Source organism: Ursus maritimus, unplaced genomic scaffold (assembly GCF_017311325.1).
Source record: "Ursus maritimus isolate PB19 unplaced genomic scaffold, ASM1731132v1 scaffold_28, whole genome shotgun sequence".
In the NCBI taxonomy this organism is placed as follows: domain Eukaryota; kingdom Metazoa; phylum Chordata; class Mammalia; order Carnivora; family Ursidae; genus Ursus; species Ursus maritimus.
In genome coordinates this window covers 19,598,663-19,621,606 of record NW_024425341.1, presented here as the reverse complement: position 1 = coordinate 19,621,606, position 22,944 = coordinate 19,598,663, and the positions used below count along the sequence as shown (strand labels likewise).

At 44.2% G+C, this 22,944-nt stretch overlaps 1 protein-coding gene across 1 annotated transcript in view; it reads left to right on the top strand.

Moving 5' to 3' along the window:
• Positions 1–22,944, top strand: part of PRAG1 (PEAK1 related, kinase-activating pseudokinase 1) — a 47,188-nt gene that overhangs the window by 4,486 nt on the left and 19,758 nt on the right. The window contains exon 3 of the mRNA XM_040643329.1: positions 19,795–19,949. Within this exon, the coding sequence (XP_040499263.1) occupies positions 19,795–19,949 (155 nt within the window). The remainder of the gene's footprint in view (positions 1–19,794; positions 19,950–22,944) is intronic.

Genomic DNA, 22,944 nt, shown 5'->3' with positions numbered 1-22,944 from the left:
GATGTCAGTTCCCGAGTCGTTCACGTGTGTGCCCCCCAAACAAGCCTACAAGCACTGCCCTGCCTGGGATTGGCGTTTTGAGATGAAGCTTCCCAAGAAGCATGCCAAGTCGTTCCCCTTTCCCGGTGCTTGGAGTCGCATAAGCTGCTGCTCTTTTCCTCCCCATCTCTCCGAAGCCTCTCTAGCAGGCTTCCTCGGGGAAACGCGGAGATTCGCCGTTTATTTAGACACGCAGAAGGAGGCCAGGGGAGGCTGTGCGGCAGCATTTGGAAAGGCAGAGAGATGGGGAGGCCCGCGGGCACTGCCAAATGTGTGCTCCAGAAACAGGCAGGCCTTGGAGCCAAGAGCAGAATAGGAGGCTTTGCACATGGTTAGTAACCTTCAGATGTGGGTATTAGGGGGGAAGGAGTTCGTTTTAGCGTGCCGAAACACACAGCTTTTCCACCGCTTCACGGCTGTCTCCTGCCGGTTTAAAGTACCTTTCCAAGGCCCCAGAAAAATACGTGCCTTTTTAAAGGTATTGAGTTGTGCATGGAATTTGAATTCTGGGGAAAAAAACAAAAACTTTCTCTCTTATTCAAGCAAAAGGGATTCTTATCAGGGAAAGGAGAAACCGGTTGTGTTGTTGTTGTTGTTATTTTTTAAATGACAGCCTTTCCACACAGGCTTCTTCTAGTTGTGTCATTTCTGGTGATTCTGTTTCAGCTCATGTGCCTTCGGGCTGCTGTCGGAGCAGGGAGCTGACCACAGAGAGATGCAGCTGTGACACTTGACTTTGAACATCAAGGCATCTCAGGCTGTGATGCTTTCTAACACGGGCTTTTTCCGTGACCACTGCTTTGTTCTGGTATTGCATTGGCCACCTGCCATGCGGCGTAGACGTCCTCCAGATCCTCTGGTGGTTGCAGACCCCTTTTGGCTACAGTTTTAACTTCCCGAGTGAATGAGGGATCCAGCAGCTAAGAATAGCTCCCATTTATATGGCGCTTACTATGGGCCGGGCGTGGATCTAAGGGAATTAGACCTATTAACTCATTTGATCTTCAGAACAGCCCCAAGAGGTAGGAATTACCATCCCCAATTTACAGATGACAAAACAGAGGTGGGAGGAGCTGAAGTCACCTGCCAAGGTTACACAACTGTACCTGGTCGGCTCTGCTCCTAACACTTCAGCAGGTGCAGGAAGTGAACAAGGCATGAGAGTAAAACATGGGCATTGGATCTGTCTGCCTCAGGCCTGGGTAGGTTAGTGGGAATCACAGGCTTTGAACTTGATCAGAAAATCAAGTTTATACTGCACCTGTCATATCTATGTGCTGAGTGATCCTGAGCAAGCCACTTACCATGACTGAGCCTCCCTAAAATTGGATGATAATAACAATACTTTCATACACCCTGTTGTTGAAAGACTCAAGCGAGGTGAGCAGACTCCAATAGAGAGGTTAGTTGTTATGTAGGCGAAAGCCCCCTCGAGCTATTGACTGTACTGGGACATCCGCACCCTGTGGGAACCTCCTAGCCCACTCCTAGGCATACCGCCTGAACACCACCTAGTTCCTCGGAGAAGAAACTAAACCTTTTTCATGGAAGAATTAAGGGCTTGGAGAAACCTTAGTCACCACAGCCACGTGACTCAGGTAGAGTTTGCATTAGCATGTGGGTTGAGATCGGAGTTTTTTGGCCCAGTTAGTTATGATAAACCCATTGGATTATATACAGTTCAAACCAGGTGGGATCTCAGAGGTTCTGGGTTCCAGCTCTTAAAAACAAGAAAAAGGAGCAAACCAAAAAAGTTTTTATTTCCAGGGGGAAATAGACTTTTGGGGAAGAAATCTAGGAAATAAAATTAACTTAAGGGAACCCAGAAGAGAGCAAAGAGCACGTGGTACTATTTAAAATAAAACAAACTCATATATAGTGTCATTTGAGGAGGGTGTTTTAAGCATTACTGACATCTCTTGAATCATCATATCTCCCTCGTGAGGAGAAAAGAGGGTGAGCTTGGGACCATAAGCTGACTTTTAATTCTGGAACTCAGTACTTACTGAATCCCTCTGAGGAGAGTGCCAGAAACCCACAGTCTTCAAATCTAGCAGGTCAGGGTGATGGCATATTGGACTATTCATGCGATTACAGCCCACAGCTGATCCAGGACCAATACCAGTACCACACTGGTAACAATGGCAGCTGGTGTCAATTTTCTAAGATGGAAAATGTTGGAAGGTCTTTGAATGACACTGAAGGTTAATTCAGTTTCTTTGCACGGCCCATCTGTTAATGGGTCCTATTTCTAAGAATCAGCCTCACCCACAAACAAAAATAGCAAATCTCATGACATGTATTATGTACACTCAACACTCTCAAGAAAGGGGTTGTTTCATGCAGGACAGTATTACTTTCCACACATTCACTTAGCTCCTTCTGCTTCCTTGGACTGTTATGGAAGAACAAAGAGTCATTTTCTGGTTTGCCTAATGGTCCTTCTTTACAAAACTGACCGTGGCTTGAAGTTAAAAAAAAAAAAAAAAAAGATGTTGAGAATTTCCTATGGTCTTGTTTTGGGTGTTTTGCAGTAGCTTTTCTGTCTGAAATATTGTCCTCTGTAAGCTTCCATTAGGGTTCTGGAGAAGTCTCTTGCTGTAATGCCATGAGGCTCTCAATGCCCATTTTATACCCTTGAGAGGTGTTGAAGTGCCCCCAGTGTTCCTCCCAGCGGATGAAACACAGTCTGGGTTCTTCTGTGCCTGCTGCTGCCAAGGCAACCGTCTACACCTTCAGGCTTGCCAGCTTAGACTGGCGGACCTCACCGAGTCTCTGGGGCAATTTAGTGCCCCAGTTTAGGGCAGAGTTCGAAGGTGAGGGTTCACAAGTCCTGCTGGCGAGGAGGCTAAGACCTATGGGGAAACAAGTGTGGACTTCTTAGTTTCAATGTCATGTTCAAGACTTCAGCAGTTTCATGAGAGCAGTAGTGCCTGGGGAAATAATTACGATGCAGAAGAGTCAAATTTATTTCTGCCTTTTATTTCTTCGCAGATGCCAACCTGGTTTTAAAAGACGTATGGCTTTTGAGTGACAAGGTCAGTTGAGGGAGAATGCTCTGATTAGTGCAGACAGGAAGTTCACAGAGAAACCCCAAATTAGGATGAGAGGCCTGAACTCAGAGGAGGAGTAAGGGCACGGCAGGTGAATAAGAACTAAGAGAGGTTTATATGGTTTCAGTGGCCAGAGGTCTGGCCCCAGATGAGACTAACCAAAAGAAAAGAGTTTCCCTAAGAAAGTGATAGAGATTTACTTTTGAAGTTTTCACTCATGCTTTGTAATTTTAACCCACTACTTAACTATATTCTCTCCCTCCTCTCCAGGGGATTCTGGGGAGCAGAGACTGAGTCTGTCTTTGGGCTTTTGCTCGTTCTTGATTCCCCACTCTCCCTCCGACGTCACTTCTCGGCAGACAGGTGGTGACAGTGTCACAGAGGAGAGCACTTTTCTGTCCACAGAAGTGGCCACTGGGCCATTGGAATCAAAATCAAAATGACGTCATCATGTGGCCCCTTGGTAACAAGGCCTCTCAGCATAAGCCCCAAGGATGGGAGTAGAATGATCGAGATTGATATTTATCTCCAGACTCCGTATCCAATCTGAGTCAAGCTCCAGTCACTTTATTCTTTTTTTTTTTTTTTTAATTTTATTTATTTATTTGACAGAGAGACAGCCAGCGAGAGAGGGAACACAAGCAGGGGGAGTGGGAGAGGAAGAAGCAGGCTCCCAGCGGAGGAGCCTGATGTGGGGCTCGATCCCAGAACGCCGGGATCACGCCCTTAGCCGAAGGCAGACTCTTAACGACTGCACTACCCAGGCGCCCCTCCAGTCACTTTATTCTTGACGCATTTTCTGCTACAGTGGATTACGGTAGAACGACAACAATTTACTAGGAAAGCCCATAGTCTTGATGCATAATGGGCTTTTCTTGTGGCATTTTGAAAATCCCAGTTTGTATTAGAAAGCACTACATGTGCATTGAGACTCTTCCCTATGTTTAGCCTTTTTGACAAAGCTGAAATAAGTTGGCTGGAGGTGGAATCGATCCAGGGAAGAACGCATACTGGGGATACTTCGGGGACAGAGAGTGCTCCCGCACATACACACAGAGTTCGGCAGACAGAACTCAGCGCATCAGCAATGCACGTTTATATCCTGCTGCCTGCCAGGGGCAAACGAATAGTTGGCCTCTTCCCTGAGTTTGTGGATAGAGCCTGAAAACACCAGACATCCCGTGATGCTGTTCAGACCAGGGAGAATTAAAACTGATTCCTATATTTCTATACTGTAATTTTTAAAAAAAATCACGGAGTTGAACAGTAGTCTATATCAAATATTTTGTAACTTCTCTCCAATTTGGAGCATACATCCACGGTTAAGGCTGGGGATTAGAGATTCTTTCTGTAATTCATCAGGTGTCTACTAACTGCCTACCTTCCGTTATGCTGTGTATAAGGTGCTAAAACATCAGTGACTGGGTTCTGCCCCTTAAGGCCCCTGAGGGTTGAGTGGGTATAAATTAAATCAGCAGATGTGTCATATGACCACCACGGGCTCTCCCCCTGTTTTGATTCCCTTTGTTGAGACTGGTTATCGTAGCAACTGGATTCTCAGCACATTCTCATTCTGTTGGGTAACACAGAGGTAAGTTCAGCTCGGTGTCCAGGAGGAGCGAAAGAATACTCCTTCCTTTAAGTGTCTTTTGACCCGATTCAAGATCAAGGTTAGTACAGGTATATAGATAACCATTTATTTTTAAAAAGGCAGGATGGTGTGGGGAGGCAGATGCTCCTTGAAGGTCAAGTGCATGCTCAGCCATCTGTAATAACATAGCATCCTGTTTGGTGCCTGGTACATAATAGATGCTCAAGAAATGCTTGTTGAATTGTAGGCAGAGACCATGCGTGGCTTATCTCACTCTCTCCGAAAGCACTATGCTTTGCACAGCAGGAAATGTTGAAAAAGGAGCAAGTAGCCTTAAATTCTTGTATCCAAGTATCTTTCTGACACTCAGGTTTCTGGACTGCCCCAGTACCCTGTTTGGGCAGTTAACACAGTATGTCTGGCACCACGTTAAATCGGATCCCTATTTGTATCTCCTCAAGAAATCGTAAATTCCTGGGAGTATAGGAACCGTGTTTCATGTATTTTTCTTTGAATTTCCCACAGGATATCTTAGCATAGTACCTGGAACATAGTAGGTATTCAATACAGAATCATCAAATTAGGGGGAACAAAAGGCCAGAGAGAACTACAGATCTTTGCCTGATTTTTCACTGGACATCCCATTATAATTCTGTGCCTAGCCTTGCTCAATAGAACACTGTCACCTTGAGTGAGAGAAGCCAAAGTTAATAATTATTAATGTTTCAAGGTGGGCAAACACCATATGGACACAATGCATCCTTTCATGGATTAATTTCTCTCCAATGAATGATTATACATTTCTGTTTTGCAACTGGGTTCATACTCTGCTCTTTTTTTTTTTTCCCCCAAGCTGAGCAGGTGTGTGGAGCCAGCCCTCTCTTGCCCCAAGAATGTTCCTTGCAGGTAGTCATCACCTAAGGACCTTTCTCCCTACCAGTGAGTCGCAAGGAATTCGAGGTGTGGTTTCCCTTCTCTTGGCTTCGAGGAGATTTGTCATGCTTTCTGCGGTGGGTTGGAAAACACGAGTGTGGGCCATATGCTCGAGCCCCCTTTGTACATTAGGTGATCAGAGGGACTTTTTCCTAAAATGGCCAGCCTACTTTTTGGGTGTAGACTTCACCAGCTGGTGAGAAATTATCTGTTTGTGGTGTGAGTCGCTTGTTACTGCGTTAGGATCGGGCCGGCGTGCTCGTGAAAGGACTTCCTCTGAACAGGGTTGATAGACCAACTGCAGAGAATACTCAGCGGCCCTCTCTGCAGCTGATAACCTTCAGAGTTTGAGATCGGTCTTCCTCCCCTGTACTCAAATTGCTCACTATTTCTTTATGTTGACTCTTGAACACATTCCCTAGAACTGTTGGTCGTTAAGGGTGTTCCTGCTATTTCCATGCAAGTTTGTAAAACTTCCTGCTTCAATGAGCTTTTGTCTAATGCCTTGGGTGGCTTACTCTCTGTTTCTCTAATGGGCTGACTCATAGAAACAACTGTTCTTCACCGGGGGGGAAAAGGGGAACTTCCTGCAGATTGAAGACTGCTTTAAGAAATCCTTCCCCTTTTACTCATCTTACTGTCCAGTACCTATGACTGTCAGATGACCCCCTGACTTCCTGGTAGTTTGGTTTTCAGCCACTTTGTGCTCATTTATGCTTGTGCTGTAAAAACGTATCTGAAGTCTAAAACCAAGGCAAATAATTGGCAGGGTTACTATGTATGTTCCTGGGCTGTAGAACGCCCTTCAGAATGGCTCTTGCTCTTCAGGGAGCACCACAGGGCAGTCAGAATGAATGAAAAAATACAACGACATGGATAACTTGACATATTAATAAGTAATAGGACCCTGAAGATCAGGAAAAAAGGAAGGAAGGCTTTGGAATTTTAAAACTAATCATAGTGGGGTTGTCACTTCAAATCATGCTATTAATATGAGGAGCTCAAAAGGAGGATTTTGTGACGGCATATTCTTGAACCCTGAGGGCAGTCCGGTTGCATTCTCCACACCAGTTCCAAAGTGCTGGTCAACGGGAGTAGCTGCCTGAGCCCCACGTGGAAAACGGGGAAGATCATGTGCCCTCCCCCAGGAAAGTTCACCATGATCAGTTAGGACTGTCAGCAGGTTATGCCAGCAGGGAGTGTAGACATGTGTGCCAGGTATTTGTCAGTCTAGGTTTAGTAACTATTCCCTATACTAATTCAAGGGTTTTATACCTGGGAGAGGATCTGTGTTCTCTACAACCCAGGCCGTCCTAAGCAAACTTGGGCAGACTGTGGTTCTCTCTTTGATTATAACCTCAAAGTTCTGACGTAATGCCAAAGGTTTTGTTTTCTCTTCATGAGTGATTATGAATATCCCATGAATTTTAACCTTTTTGAACATCTGTATTTGAGTAAGTAAGAGTTACCGTTAAGTCTATTACCCACCCGTTAAGTAATGCATGTTCACTTAGCTTTACCCTCTCTGGTTTGTAGCACTGGTTTTCTATGCTCCCCGATGGGAGAATGGGGCTGTAGGGGCAGGAAGTATGTCTCATCTTTTAGAGGGATAGTTTGAAAATGAAAATTCCATATTATAAATATGATATAAATATTATAGATTTATCGTATAAATTTAATATAAATGTATTATAATATAAAGATATGTTTTCATAAAACATAGTACATATAATTTTTCTTCATCTTCTTGACTGGTGATGAGTTAGGTTGTCTGTTTAAGAGATACTCAACTTCGGGACAGAGCGTGTATCCCAAGGAGCAAGGACAAGAAAGCCGGGACGAGAATATTCACTGATCTGTTACATTTACTTCATGACCTCCCTTCAAACCTCTCAGAATGCCTTCTCTATATTCATGTCCTCTCCAAAACTTGAAACAGAAATTGTCTCTACCAGTGAATCCTAAATCCAGCCCCTTGATCCTATTTCTTATCCTACTTTCAATGCTTGTCCACGCTTCCTATAAAAGCGGAGAAACAGAATGAAAGAGACTCTTCTTACAGTTCAGAGTCTGAAGTTTTCTTGGTCGTGACTAAATATTGAGGACTCGGCATAGGTGGAGCTAATATGAGTGAGTGAGTAAATTTCAGTACAAGAATACATCATGTGCCTGCAATCTCCATTTCTCAGTGTATGCCTCAGAGAAACACTTGGGTCGGTAAGGGAACACATAGGATAAAGATCATCACAGCACTGTTCAGAGAAGAGGGTAGTTGGCGCAATCCCGGCTCTTCGTGGCTAGGCAAACGGACAAGTAAAACGTCATGAGTATGCAATGAAATGCTTAATAACAGTCAGACGTTATGGGCTGGATATATGTCCAGAAACGTGGATGAACCTTAAATTACCTAGAGTGAAATAACTAAGAAACACAGCACGATCTGTAACACAAGGTAATTCTATAAATTGAAAACACACAAAGTAACACCAATTTTTTTAAAAGATAAATCCAAGGATATATATCCGAGGAAAGAGAGTGTGTACCCGGAAGTGGGAAATCGGGAACATAGAGAATTAGCGTAGAGATGGGGATGAAGGAAAAAGCTAAAACAATGCAGATCTGTGTGAAGGTGTATCATTAATTGAGGCATGAGGTGATCTCCCCTCTCTGCACTTGAAGTAAATACAAACATAAAGACAGACAATCATGGAGAAAGAGGATGTATTTGCAAGAAATAAAATGGCAACTAAGAATATCAAGAAAGATGGTGAATGTTTGGAATAGCTGCTTTGGAGAGTGGGAGGTCAAGTGCAAGGATTGCCAGGGAGCCCCAAGAGCTTGCTGCAAGCAGGAAGCATGAATTAATTGTGGCCCCAGGCTGCACGGTTATGCGCTTTCTTAGAGAGGCAGTGGGCTGCCTGGTATAGGAGTGAAAATTGAAAATGTTTGAACCTACCTAGTACGATATTGTGATTTATAATAAGAAATAAAAATGTGGTCTCCATCCCTGTTTCTGACACAGAGCTCTTCAAAGCCATGGAGTTTGCTAGGTGATGAATTTCCTAGGAGCCATAAAGGTGTGTTTTATTATGTTAATGAGGTGACTTTTGAACCCACCTAAGCATGGGGGCTGGTTGCCAGGAAATCAGCCCTGTGATTAGAGGGTTGGAACTTTCAGCCCCACCCCCTGCCCTCTGGGGAGGAGTGAGGGGCTGGAGGTTGAATCAGTCTTCAGTGGCCAATGCTTTAATCAGCTGTATCTTCTATAATGAAGCATCCGTAAAACCCCCCAAAGGATGGCGTTTGGAGAGCTACGAGGTTGGTGAACCTGTGGAGATGTGGGTGGAGTGGTGCACCTGCCGAGGTCATGGAGGCTCCCCGCCCTTTCCCCACACCTTGCCCTGTGCGTCTCTCCTGGGTTATATTCTGCTAGTGAAATGTTTCTGTGAGTTCCGTGAGCTGCTCTAGCAAATGAATCAGACCCAAGGAAGAGGTCATTGGAACCTCCGGTCTGTAGCCTGTCGGTCAGGAGCACAGGTGGTGACGTGGACCTGCAATTGTCATCTGGGACAGAGGCAATTTAGTGGGACTGAGCCCTTAACCTGCAGCATCTGATTCTGTCTCTGGCTCGTTAGTGTCAGAATTGAGTTGTATGGTAGGACACCCAGCTGGTGAGAATTCGTGGTGTAGGGCCCCTCCCCCCCACCGCCATGTTGGAATTGGGTGACCAAAACTCTTACCTAGGTTGGGGGAGGTTTCAGCCAGGGCTGAGGGAGATGGGAGGGAGGAGCTAACAGAGGGCTGAAGAGGTGACCTGGGAGTGGGAAAGAAACCTCATCCTTTTTGGGCAACAGAGTGGGCCAGAGTGGGGAGTGGAGAAGATCATCTAGGGGCTTTGTTCCAAGTAGCCGGACTCCCCCAAGCCAGGAGGGTAGGAACAATGTCTAATATATACACACAGATTTCTTAAGCCAATAGTTGGGCTCAGAAACTGGGTCAACAAAGTGGACTTGGAGCATTTGCTGAATCAAGAGAAAGAGGGAAAGATAATTCTGAAAGCATCGTTGCCAAAACCAGTAGTCTAGAAACAGAAAGATTCTGGTCAGGCACTGATTGTATTGGTGGATGGGTTCCAAGAGGAATAGGTCAGGAATAGAAGAGGAGTCATTCCCAAGTTGGTGAGTAAGAATTTGCTACTGCTTTGGTTTACTCAATCACCAGAGTCCTCCGTTGGGGGTGGAGAGGTGGTGTGAAGAGAGAAGGAATCATGGGAGGTTCTTTTTTTGCATGGGAGAGGAAAGCTAATATAATAAAAGAGGTTCTTCTGTTTCTTAGTTTGTGTGTAATGGAGCTGAGCAGCCTGGTCAGCTGTGGAGTATGTCAGCCCCAAGCCTGGGGCTGCCGTACAAATTAGCAATGTCTTGAGTGGGAGATTCACACAGAGGTCTGGTTGATGGACAAATCAGTTCTTCCTAGTTCCTTTAGAATAATGCGTATCTTCAAAGCATCATCCTGAGGAATTTTCTTCTTTAATTTCTTTGTTTTTTTTTTGTTGTTGTTGTTGTTAAAGATCCTATCTATGTATTAGAGAGAGAGAGAGAGAGAGAGAGCTAGTGCCCCTGAGATGACACAAGCTGGGGGAGGGGCAAAGGGAGAATGGGGGAGGGAGAAGCAGACTCCCCACTGAGCACAGAGCCCAAGGCCAGGCTCCATCCCAGGACCCCAAGATCATGACCTGAGCTGAAGTCAGACACCCAACTGACTGAACTTCCCAGGCGCCCCCTTTGAGTCTCTTTCAAGTACCATAATAAAAGTAGAGGTATGAGAGAGATCTGTAAGCCATGTGCTGTTTTCTGCTTCTGTCCAGGTAGCAGAATTACTCAGTTTACTGGAGGCTGCTGAAGTTCTCCCTCAGTCTCTGTCTCTCCATCCATCCATCCATCCATCCATCCATCCATCTTTCTGTATAAGGAACACTTTCCGTGCACCTGGTGCACCTGGTGTTTTTGGCACATAACAAATATTAACTCATTGCATCTTGCCAGCAGCCCCATGAGATGAGTGTGACGGGAGATCAATACTGGGAGAAATGGGCTGGATGGGCAGCTGAGGCAGAGAGGGCTCAGGAGCCTTTTCTAAGGTACCCACCCAGTAAGCAGTGGAGCCAGGATCCAAACCAGGCAGCAGAGCCCCCGGGTTCATGGTCTTAACCACCCCACCAGGAAGCCTTCCTAGATGACTCTGAAATCCGTCTGGAAAGTTCAGCAAATGCTTGCACAGCTGTTCTTCCCAAAGGCTCCTGCGGGTCCTCCCACACTGTGCTGGCCTGTAGGAGGGCTGGCAGTCAGGGTACCCCTCTGTGGATTGCAGCTGCTCGGTTGCCCATTTGTTCTTCCTCGCCTTTTCATCTTCTCGTCCTTTCCACCCCTGTGTGAACACCTGTAAGAGCTTCCTCCTTGACTTTCCAGGCTGGGACTCAGGGCCTCTGTTCTTAGGTGAGTATATGGGAGATAAAGTGTAGTGCACTGGTGATGGGGTCTCTCTTACCTACTCCCTGACAGCTCCTGGCCTGTCCTCAGCCTCAGCTCAAAGCTCCCCAGGCCAGGTAACTCCAAACCTCTGCCTTCCTTCCCCCCTGACACCAGGCAGCCCAGAGCTTCTCTATAGGAAAGTGCACAAAAGAGTACCATGCCGACCCGGGCCGCAGATGAAGGAACTTGAATTTTCTGAGACCTGAAAGAGACCTGTTCTTTTAAAAACATTTGTATCTCTCAGTGCCAAAGTAGATCTGTATACAGTCAGGGCAAATGCCTTCAGATTTCCATTTGACCAATTCAAGCATTTTTATCCTTCCCTAAAACTAACAACTGACTTAAATGTACGTGTGCACATCCCTATCTTTAAAAATAAATATGGCTTTATTCCTATTTTTAATTGGTTTCCACTGAATGCAAACTGCATTCACCGTCAGGTTGAACCAAAGGGTTTTTCAGCTTGTACAGCTATGGAAGTCACTAGTGCATTAACTGCATATGCAAATTAATAGGCCTGCACCGTGGGGAACATTGAGGTCATCTGACCGAAAACGAAACTGATTTCCTATCTTTATACATGCTAATAAATCAGGGGGTAAACATGCCCCCAGAGTAGACTGGACTTATTAGCCCTTTCAGTATATTAGAGACACTAAGATACTTGGAAAATAACTCCCTTAGCATTTTCATCAAAGAGAATCAAAGATAAAAACAATAAAAACCTTTCAGTATAGTTATCTGCCTTTCTCATCCCATCTCTTGAAACAAAAATTTTTTTTAATTACGAGATTTATACAAATTCAGGGTATTTTGGGACTGTTGTATTTTGTAAATATGAGAAAGATTGGGGTATTGAATCCAGCTTTATTGAGGGGTGTTTGCTCAGTGTTCCTGCCTTTTGCAAGTTTTGCTAGGAAAGTGTAATTCTTTACCAAAAGGAAACATTTATGCTCCCAGATTACACCGAGTTATTGAAACAGAGGCAGATAAAGTTAGTCAAGAAGTATTTATTAATTACAGTGCGTTCCAGTATATTCTGAGTGTGACACAGCTCCTCAAACAGTTTATAATCTGGGCGTGGTAACAAGCCTATTTCACATGAAACAATTAGAATAATCTAACCAGGATTATAACCTAATGCCCAGTGATGTGAATCAGACTGTTCGTTGTGTGTTCCAGAGGAGACGGGCCAGTCAGAAAAGGCTGCAATGGTTTGGGAGGGATTTGTAGGTAAGTGATACTGACCCTGGGTCTTGAGGATGTAAAGGTTTGAAAGGGAGAGACAGTTGTTTCGTCAGAGCCAGGATGGGGAGGGGACAGTATTGCAGAGTGATTTGGGGACAATGAGAGATTAGCCCAATTGGAGCAAAGGATTTATGAGGAGAAATAGTAGTATATTAAACAAAATGGCAATATTTTTTTTTTCCCAAATGAGAAGTCTAGCCATATGTTCTAATATATAAACAACTGGGGAAAATGTTTGAAATTGAGATTGGCAAAGGATATCTGGGGTGTGTGTTTCAGTCACCATAGAGAACCCAAGATCCAATATGGTGGCCGAGGTTAAGAATACTTACAAGACCTCTATATAGGGCTCATTAGGGTCCACCATCATTATGAGAGCCGTGTTTTAGAAAGACTTGGAGTGAGCATGCTCAACCCCAAGGCTGCAAATCTATTCTGAAGGTATAGATGGAACCCTCTCTCTATTTTTTTAGGGGAGCTTGATAAGTATTTATCTCCCGGGTTGTAGGTTTGTTGAAGCAAGGATGGCATCATCTCTACTCACTGTTGTATCCCCAACACCTAATCCAGTGCTCACCACAGAGTAGGCAGTCAAAATTTATTTCTCGAAAAACCTGGGAATCCCATTCAGGATAGACAGGACGGGGGACACCCTGCAGGTAATAGAGACATAAGTAAAAAAAAGAGGTGCTTTTATTCACCAGGCAAGCTCAGTGTTTCAACTTGAATCATTTAATGATTTTGACCTTAGCATGTGGCCACATAGTAGAGAATGAGTGGGGTGAGGCTGACTGTGTTTCAGAGTGTATTTGAATTGCTCCGAACATCGGAGCCCAACAAGACAATTGGAGATTAAAGCTGCAGGTCAGAGGCAGAGCCGTCCCTGTTTTCCTGTGCTTTTGCAGGAAGTGCATTTTATAGAAAAGTCAGAGAGGAACTGAGGGGAAAGGAGAGCTCTGAGCAGTGAATTCACAGCTGGCTGACAAGGCGCTCCGGCCACCGTCACCGAAGCTGGCCCTCCTCCTCAGGGCTGCTCCATGGGACCCCGCAGTCACTGGCCCAGCCCACCCCTGGGCTCTGGGGGGCCATGCCGATGAGGATGGCACGACGGGCCAGAGTCTAGGATGGTAAGAGGCTCTCATTCTTTGATTTAGGCATGACTTGACTTATTTGCATCTAAAACTAGTCTGTTTTCACTTCTCAGCAATTTAAAAAACGGGTGTAGCCTCTGTAGCATCTCAGAGCCAGCTCAGAGGTCTTCTCCGAGTCACCCCCAAACTTAGCTGTGAATCTGACCAACCCGAAGGCTCGGCGTGCAGGTGTACCGGGGTCTAGAGTCCCGAGTCTGAGATTGCGTGCTAGTGTTCTTTGGGTTTTCCTGAGCTTCTGCTCTGGAGGCAAAGGGCTCTCAACCGAATGCGTGTGAACGAAACACGAGTCAGGGCAGTGAGAAGGAACCTGGGCCTCCGTCACACTTTACCAACTGTGCCGTCCGATGAGGACCCTGACGGCCGCGTGAAGCTTGAGACGCCGTCCCCGCCACACACTTGGGCCGGGCCTCCGTTAAGAATTTCGGACATTCTAAAAGCTCGGGGGTATTTTTAGATGAGGCTTGTTCCTATGAATGAGGAAGTCTGGCAGATGGCTCTTCCGCCTGGATTATTTTTTTCCAGCTTTCTACCCATACAGTAGGGAGAAAACTCTGGCTGGACTTCTTTCGCTAAGGACAATGGGGGGAAAAGCCGTTCTGAAAACACCGGGCGGCAGCTGCAGGGCTCAGTCTCCAAGGACCCCGGGCCGCTGGCCGGGTGTTTCGTCCTACTCTCCTGTGACTGTGGCTAATCAGCGGGAGGCAGGGAAGGAAGTCTGAGTAAGAACAAGTCGTTTATCACGCTGCGTGAGCGAAGACATCTGTGCAGGCCGTGCTCTCCCTGCAGCCGATAAGAATGTTATTCACCACCCAGAGAGGAAAGACCGGAGTATGTGGTTTCGGCCCGTTGAAGCCACTTCCTTAAATGACATGCCATCACATTGCGTCTTCTAGATGGCTGGCACCAGTTTTATGAACATCAGATCAAACGCTCATTATTGAGGGGAAAGCTTCGCCTTTAGAAATAATCAGTAGAGTCTTGTTGTGCGTCGTTGGGCGCACTTGGGTGGTCATCTGGCCTTAGGTCCGACAGAACAATCCAACAGGGCTCAGAAAAGTCACCTTTGGAATATCGAGCCTTTTCCGGGGATTCGTAAGAAATCTATTGCATACATAGATGGAACACACAAAAACAACTTGATTGTCAGTCTCTGCTCTGATGGTAAGCTTCCCCTTTCATTCTGAAATCTGAGGTAGTGTCGCTCATTCCCTACTTAAAATGGCAATTCTCTAAGAGTGCAGATTGTACCGGCTTCCCAGATGGAAGATTTTTTGATGCAATGCATATAAAAGAGTCATCACTCCCAAGATTTCGCTATTATGAGAAAGGGTTACGCTTTCTTCCCCATGTACCCCAGAGCATTGCAGATGCCTGTTGGGCTTTTGTTACCTGGTGGGAGCCTGGGCTTCTCGAGCCCTTTTAGTAGAGAAACAGTAATATTCCCAGAAGCCATGAAGACATGAAAATGCCCCCTGTGCTTAGATACCGAGATTTACCACTGTCTACTTTTGGAGGCTCGCCACTTCCCTACACATACACACACGTGTGTATGCTGCTGATTTATACCGCAGCCCCAAGAATAGTCTGATTTTTTCTGCATTCACTCGGTGAATTCAGAACTATCACTTCTCCCTCATAGTGACTAACTGCGAAAGAACTGATTTCTGAAGTCTCAGAAGAGTGGTTAGGTCCGAGAAATAACTTTTTCCATCGGTAAGGCTCTTCTGTGGTTATTACTGACCTTCACTGAATCTGCCTGTCCCATAGTGGGGCCTGATGGAAAGCCTGCTGGGTCATCCTTTCTGTCCCTCGCCTTTCAGAGGCTCGGCAGCAGGTCAACAAGAGCGGCCATCCCTGGGCTCATGCAGGCCCTAGTGACTTTCTTTCCTTCTAGAAATGTTCATTTTCAATTTATCAGATATTTCAAGCATACAGTGACATTCAAAGAATAATTTCACTGTCATGTGTCCTCCAAAAAATTTTTCAAGTGTTATTAAAGTTTTTGTCATTTTAGATTTTTCAAAAATAAAATATTTCAGGTCTAGTGGAAGATCACTTCGTATCTAGTTTCTGTTTCCTTTTCCCATTGTTACCTAGAGGATTCACTGTCTTGAAGGTGATGAGTATTAGTTCCATTTTACTGCATATATATGATAAGCAAATTATAGCATCATTATGTATTTTTTAAAATATATTTAAATGGCATCACACTGTACTTGAAAACTTTTGTAAGTTACTTTTTTTTTTTAATTGAAGTAGAGTTGGCATACAATATCGTATTAGTTTCAGGTGTACCAACATAGTGATTTGACACTTACGTACATTATGAAATGCTCCCCTTGAGGTGTAGTTACCATCTGTCACCCTACGAATTATTATAATATGATTGACTATATTCCCTATGCTGTCCTTTCCATCCCCGTGATTGATTTATTTGATAACTGGAAGTTTGTACCTCTTCCTCCTCTTCCCCTATTTCAACCCTCCCCCCCACTGACTCCCCCTCTGACCGCCTCTAGTTTGTTCTTTGTTTTTATGAGTCCATTTTTCTGTTTTGTGTTTGTTCATTTTGTTTTTTAGAATCCACCTGCAAGTGGGATCGTAGCGTATTTTTGTCTTTCTCTAATTTCACTTAGCCTGATGCCCCTTTAGGTGCGTACATGTTGTTACAAATGGTAATTCTCATTCTTTTTTATGACAGAGTAATATTCCATTGTATATATGTCCCACCTCTTCTTTATCTGTTCATCTATCAGTGGGCACTTTGGTTGCTTCCATATCTTGGCTGTTGTAAATAATGCTGTAATAAACATAGGGGTGCGTAAATCTTTTTGAATTAGTGTTCTTTTTTTTTTTTTTTTCAGTTAAGTACCCAGAAGTAAAATTACTGGATCGTATGGTAGTTCTATTTTTAATTTTCTGAGGAACCTCCATACTGTTTTTCATAGAGGCTGTACCAGTCGGCATTCCCACCAACAGTGCACAAGGTTCCTTTTTCTCCACATCCTCGCCAACGTTTGTTATTTCTTATCTTTTTGATAACTAGCTATTCTGACTGGTGTGAGGTGATTATCTCATTGTGGTTTTTATTTGCAGCAAGCTACTCTTAACATTCAACATTTAAGAATCCTTTCAATATTAGTTCATTAAAGTCAAGTTCATTTATTTTTGAATTCTATATCATATTCCATTATAAGACTATACCACAATGTATCCATTATTTTATTGATGGATACTGGAGTGTTTATGATTCTGTTTTTGCTGTTAGTAACACCATGAAAAGCCTTGTCCCTGTACGAAAGTTTCTTTAGATCTGCACTGATTAGTACAATAACCAGTAGCTTAAAATGTGGCTAGTCTAAATTACATTGTGCTGTTAGTATAAAATACACACCCGACTTTGAAGACTTAGAATGAAAAAATTAAAATAAAATATCTCATTAATGATTTTTATACTCGTTGCCTATTAAGATGATAGTATTTTTATATATTTTGTTAAATAAAAGAAATTGTTAAAATAATTTTGCCTATAGGGGCGCCTGGGTGGCACAGCGGTTAAGCGTCTGCCTTCGGCTCAGGGCGTGATCCCGGCGTTCTGGGATCGAGCCCCACGTCAGGCTCTTCCACTATGAGCCTGCTTCTTCCTCTCCCACTCCCCCTGCTTGTGTTCCCTCTCTCGCTGGCTGTCTCTCTCTCTGTCGAATAAATAAATAAAATCTTTAAAAAAAAAAAAAACAATTTTGCCTATAATTAGGCTGCCAAAAAGTTAAAATTATATATATGACTTGCACTATATTTTATTGGACAAGGCTGGTCTAAAGCAGAGCTCAGTAATCTACCATCTACAGTGTGGTCATCTGTGTTTGTAAATAAAGTTTTATTTGAAAACATGGCCATTCATTTACAGATAGTCTGTGACTGCTTTTCTGCTCCAGCAGCAGAGCTGAGTAGTTGTAACAGAGACCACATGATCCATAAGCCTAAAATATCACCCACCAGGGGCTCCTGGGTGGCTCAGTCGTTAAGCGTCTGCCTTCATCTCAGGGTGTGATCCCGGTGCTCTGGGATTGACCCCTGCATCGGGCTTCTCTGCTAGGAGCCTGCTCCTTCCTCTCCCACTCCCCCTGCTTGTGTTCCCTCTCTCGCTGTCTCTCTCTCCCTGTCAAATAAATAAATAAAATCTTTAAAAAAATAAAATAAAATAAAATAAAACAAAATAAAATAAAATAAAATAAAATGTCGCCCACCAGGCCCTTTAAGGAAATGTTTGTTAACCCCTGTTCCAGAGCAATGATTTTTAGCCTTTTTTTAACAATGACCCACAATAAGAAATACATTTACTATCATGATCCAACGAGCACACACGTGAAACAAAAGTTTCACAAAACAATGATTCAAAAATCCTTACTATAATATTTTCATATTTTCCGGTCACATAACAGCATATTTTGTTAAAATAAACTGCTGGTAAATTGCCATGACTCACTAAATTGACTTAGCCATTCATTCACTACTAGTGATATGAGTAACATTGCTCAAGGACATATATCCAAGCATGTGTGTGTGTGTGTGTGTGTGTGTACTCACACAAACACATATTTACATATTTTTTAGTTTTATCTGTTTATATACATTTCATTCAGTGTTTTTGTAGGTTTACAGAATGGGGCGCTCTGCCAGCTCAGCAGCTCTGGTGCTGGAATTTCTCCCTTGGCCGTTTTCTGGGCCTGAGGACCAAGAGACTCCAGAGGCCACTTCGGAGGGGCTGGGTAGTTGCATTGCCACAGAGCTGGCTTCTCTCCTAGATCGAGGAGTTGTCATTACTCACAACTGCATATCCAGGCTTTATCTGCAAAAGCCATGATTGATGGACCTGATGAGAATGAAAATATTTTTTAAAACTTTATATGATTTTATTTTGCCAGAGGGTAAAATAAAGATAATCTATTGCTACAGCACTTCCTAAGGATCTGATATTTCCAGAGCCCTACGGTGACATTAAAATGTAAGGAGTAGTATTAGTCATAACCTTGCCTCCCGGTCACAACTTACACTGGACAGCTGTAAAATATTTTTTTAATGTGGTTCTAAGAATTGGGGGTGAGGAGAAGGACGTGTTCCTAAAGAGTATTTTCATGGTGGCTAACAAACTTTCTCTAAACTTTTCTGGTAATCAGCACAGGATCCCCGTGACTGCAAAGACCAATACAGGGCCTGGCGATGTTGAACAGAAAGAACAATCGATAAATTCTTGCCCATAAGGTCATGTGCATTAAATGAAGCAGTTCTGATGCCAGATCAATACTGCATTGCATATTTCCTACGGCAGATATCGAGATATAGATCTGCTGCGGTGGGAACAGGACTGTCATCAGGAAATATCAGTGCAGACAAATCTGGGTTACCACGAACAGGGAGAGAGAGCTAGATTGATTGTGGTCTGCCTCACTTTGTGGCGAAAATGTCAGGTCGGAGTGAATATTCATGTAGTCCTTGGAAAAAGGGAAGGAGAAATCAATAAGCTAACCGCTCTACCTGGTAATGGCAGTGTTTTCTCCAAGGCAAGTGATTTTTCTCTTGAACTTGGTATTCCGGTCCCTGATAGGTTGGTAAGGGTTGTCTTAGAAATGCAGCAAGATTTCATAGAAAGCCTAAGGGCGGATTCTGTACTTCAGGAAGAAGGGTTATGTTAACATGTTTCTGAGCATTACACTAGAAGTCTGGTTAAATTGATATAAAGTTTTCCTTAATTCCAAGGAGCAACCTAGACCCTTTGAAGCTCTGTCAAGAGAGTACCAGGCAAAAAGAAATCCCACCTTTTTAGTCCTGATTTGCAATTCACTTGTCCTGTGATCTTGCAAAAGCTACCCAATCTCTGTTTATCTCTATACATTGACTCGTATGATAATGTTCGTGTTTTTCTTCATAGAGATGTTATACAGTGTATAATAGGTGACGTAAACGTTTTGGCCAACAGGGTCAGAATATGAAGGCAATTCCTCCCAAATCATGATTTTGGCATCTGTCTAAATTTCATAGACTCACTCCTAACCACACTTGAGAAATTTCCTACCGTTCATGTGCATAAGGTTTCAAAAGAGTGCCCGTTCTCTCTTCCCAAAATCACTTTTTCAAAACCTGCTGGTACTGTTCAGGCTTTGGGAGCATAGTAGGTTCATGATACATCACCTGGCTTTTGAATGTAAACCAAATTAATTGCTTTTATTGTTTGTTCTTACATTTTCCAGGCACCTTTTAAAGATGAACAAGAGCAGCTCTGATTTGGAAAAAGTGAGCCAGGGCTCTGCGGAGAGCCTCAGCCCGCCCTGCAGGGTCCACGTCAGCTTCACCACGGGTTCCACGGACAGCCTGGCCTCGGACTCCAGGACCTGCAGCGATGGAGGTAACAGACTTGACCTTGACGGGGAGGTTTAGATTCTCCCGAGTCTGGGAGGCCAGCCCTGGGCTCACGGCCAGGATTTGGAATGGCTGAGCTAGACCTACCATCTTGGTCCTGCTTTCCCCATGAGGTAGACTCCACCGAGGAGCCATTGGCGTTAATTCCCTGTTGGATACATGATGAGGCATCTCATCCCGCATTGCCCTTTCCACTGACGCACAGTGTGTCCACAGATTCCTGGGGTGATGAGCCATTTATATATAGGTCCGTTCTCCATTTCCGTCCTCGGGATTGGTTCTTGTGGGATTAGGTTCCGCCAACCTGAGGTTTTTACCCTCCATGTTTCTCTCTCTCCCTCGCCCCCATCTTGTCCCCTCCTTCATGTGCATGAGTGTGCACACGTGTGCATACATGCACACACTTACTTGGACACAGCAGCTGCTTATATAAATGTTGGTTGAAATAAAGCACGGAGGCTTCATGAGACTACCAGCCATCCCAGTCCCTGGAGAAAGCTCTAAGGCGTACTATGTGGGTATGTCCTGACTGGGCACATTCCTGAGAAGGAACTCTTGTGTTTCCGTAGTTGTGATGGGTAGTATTATTATTATTATTATTTTTTAAAGATTTTATTTATTTATTTGACAGAGAGAAAGACAGCCAGCGAGAGAGGGAGGGGGAGTGGGAGAGGGAGAAGCAGGCTCCCAGCAGAGGAGCCTGATGTGGGGCTCGATCCCAGACTCCGGGATCACGCCCTGAGCCGAAGGCAGACGCTTAACAACTGTGCCACCCAGGCGCCCTATGTGATGGGTAGTATTAAAACCTCTCACCACTTCAACATTCTTTGTGTGCCTGTGTGTCTTCTCCTGCATTTCTCTTAAACTCGCTTTAGCATGTTTGGCTTTGACATGTACTAACATGACGACCTTTCTCACTCCTATGGAAATATTTCTTCCCGGTAGGCAATTTTGGAGTCGAGGCTTCTGTCATAAAATCATAATCACCAACACATTTCTATGGGAAAGATGAGTACTGCTAAGTCTAGAGCATATGTCTGTCAGTCTGTGGCGTGTTCTTATGGGAACCTTCTGACAGCTCAGACTTCAAAACGGGAAATCTCTTAGTCTTGATTGGGGTGGCATGTAGCAAAGGAGGGCTTTCTTTCTTGGCAGATTTTCCTGGGCTTACATCTTTTCCCTTTTCCCATCCAATTGTGCAAAAATTCAATGAGGTGGGTTATTCCTCAGAGGGTTGGGCTGGGCACTTGAACCATTGGACTCTGTGCCCTGACATGCTCTCTCGGGGATTGTGACCAGTTCTGAGGGAGCACTGTACCATGGAGCCCCACTGGCTACCAGCCAGCTCATGTTAATGAGAATTCTACCTAACTGTCTGGGCACTTGGCTAGTCAGAACCAGCAAATCATGTTTGCTCTCAGGACTCTTCAGGTCCAGCTAGGAAGACAAGCCTAAAACACGTGACACATGGGTGGCTGGTCTAAGCTAGGAGATTGGGCTTCCCAGAACATGAATGTTTATCAAGGCTTCCAGAAGAGAAAGGAATCAATGAGGACTGAGGAAGGGTTCAGGGAAGGCATTGGGAGAAGATAGCACTTCAGCTCACGTCTCAAGTGTGGTTAGAATTGAGGAGGTAGAAGGGAGGAAAGGGCTCTGCAGGTTGTGAAAACACAAAGGAGGAGCCAAGGCAGGGTTAGCAGGGCACGCTGGGAAAAGGGTAGGACCGACACACTTCAGTGGAAGCAGGGAAGGCGAAAATGGGACCGGAGGTTGGTGGGAAGGTAGAGGCTGGATTGTACAAAGCTCTCAAAACCGGTGTGTGGAAGTGGAAAATAACAGAGCCACTGGGGATTCAGGAGTACGATGGTGCCACCTAACTCAGACGTTTTCTAAGTAAAATGAATATATTTTCGTGGTTCTGCCTTTATCATGAGCCAGTTATTCAATGGGAATGCACTTCAAAATTCGGATTCCTAGATCAACAAAAAGTATAAACCTTGTTAGCAGGCTCTGGGTCCTCAGAGTGAACCATTTCCAGCTACTGCTCCTGCTTATGACTCTGTACCCCGGGTCATATTTTCTTTGTCCAGCCTCCCTTTGTCACATCTGTTAAACACGAATCCGGAGACTATGGAGAACCACGCTGGTCACGAAATGGGAGGAACCCTTCTGTCCCATGAATTCTTACTTGCTTTTACCTTGTAAAAATCATATTGAAATATGTATCCATCATGCCTTTTGTGACTATTTGTACCTAGTACTGAAGCTGAGAGAGTGGATCTGAATAAGAGAGGGAGAGTCAGTTCAAGCTAAATTTCCTGGAGACCGGAATGTAGCGTCTACTTCTCTAATACTATATGTTAAGTCAAAAGATAGCACGAGACTATTTGTTTTGTCAGTAAGAATTCACTAATGAAAAGAGATGCATTTCACGGACTTTTTGTATATGCAGAAGAGGCCGTCCAGAGTGAACTGAGGACAAAATAATTCTCAAGTGTATCGTAACAGTAGTTTGTGTAAATTTCTTGGACGCTTATCAGGGTTAGTGGTTAAAGTTAGTTTTCTACTATTTGGGTTTTGTGGCAAGAAAAAAAAAGTTTTAAATTTTATAAGAAAAGGGGCACCTGGGTGACGCAGTCAGTTAAGTGTCCAACTTTTGGTTTCGGCTCAGGTCCTGATCTTAGGGTCGTGAGACTGAGCCCCGCGTCGGGCTCTGCAATTAGTGCGGAGTCTGCAGAACTTTCTCTCTCCCTCTCTTTCTGCCTCTCTCCCTCATGCATGTGTGCACCCACGTTCTCTCTCTCTCTCTCTCTCTCTCTCCCCCTCTTTCAAATAAAGAAATAAGTCTTAAACATTTTTTTTGTAAGAAAAACAAACATAATTGAAATTTATAACTTTGTTGCATTTTAAAAACCAGTGTGCCTAAATTTTATATTTACAAACTATCCTCTTTATATCAATATTAACTTCACTTCTTTATG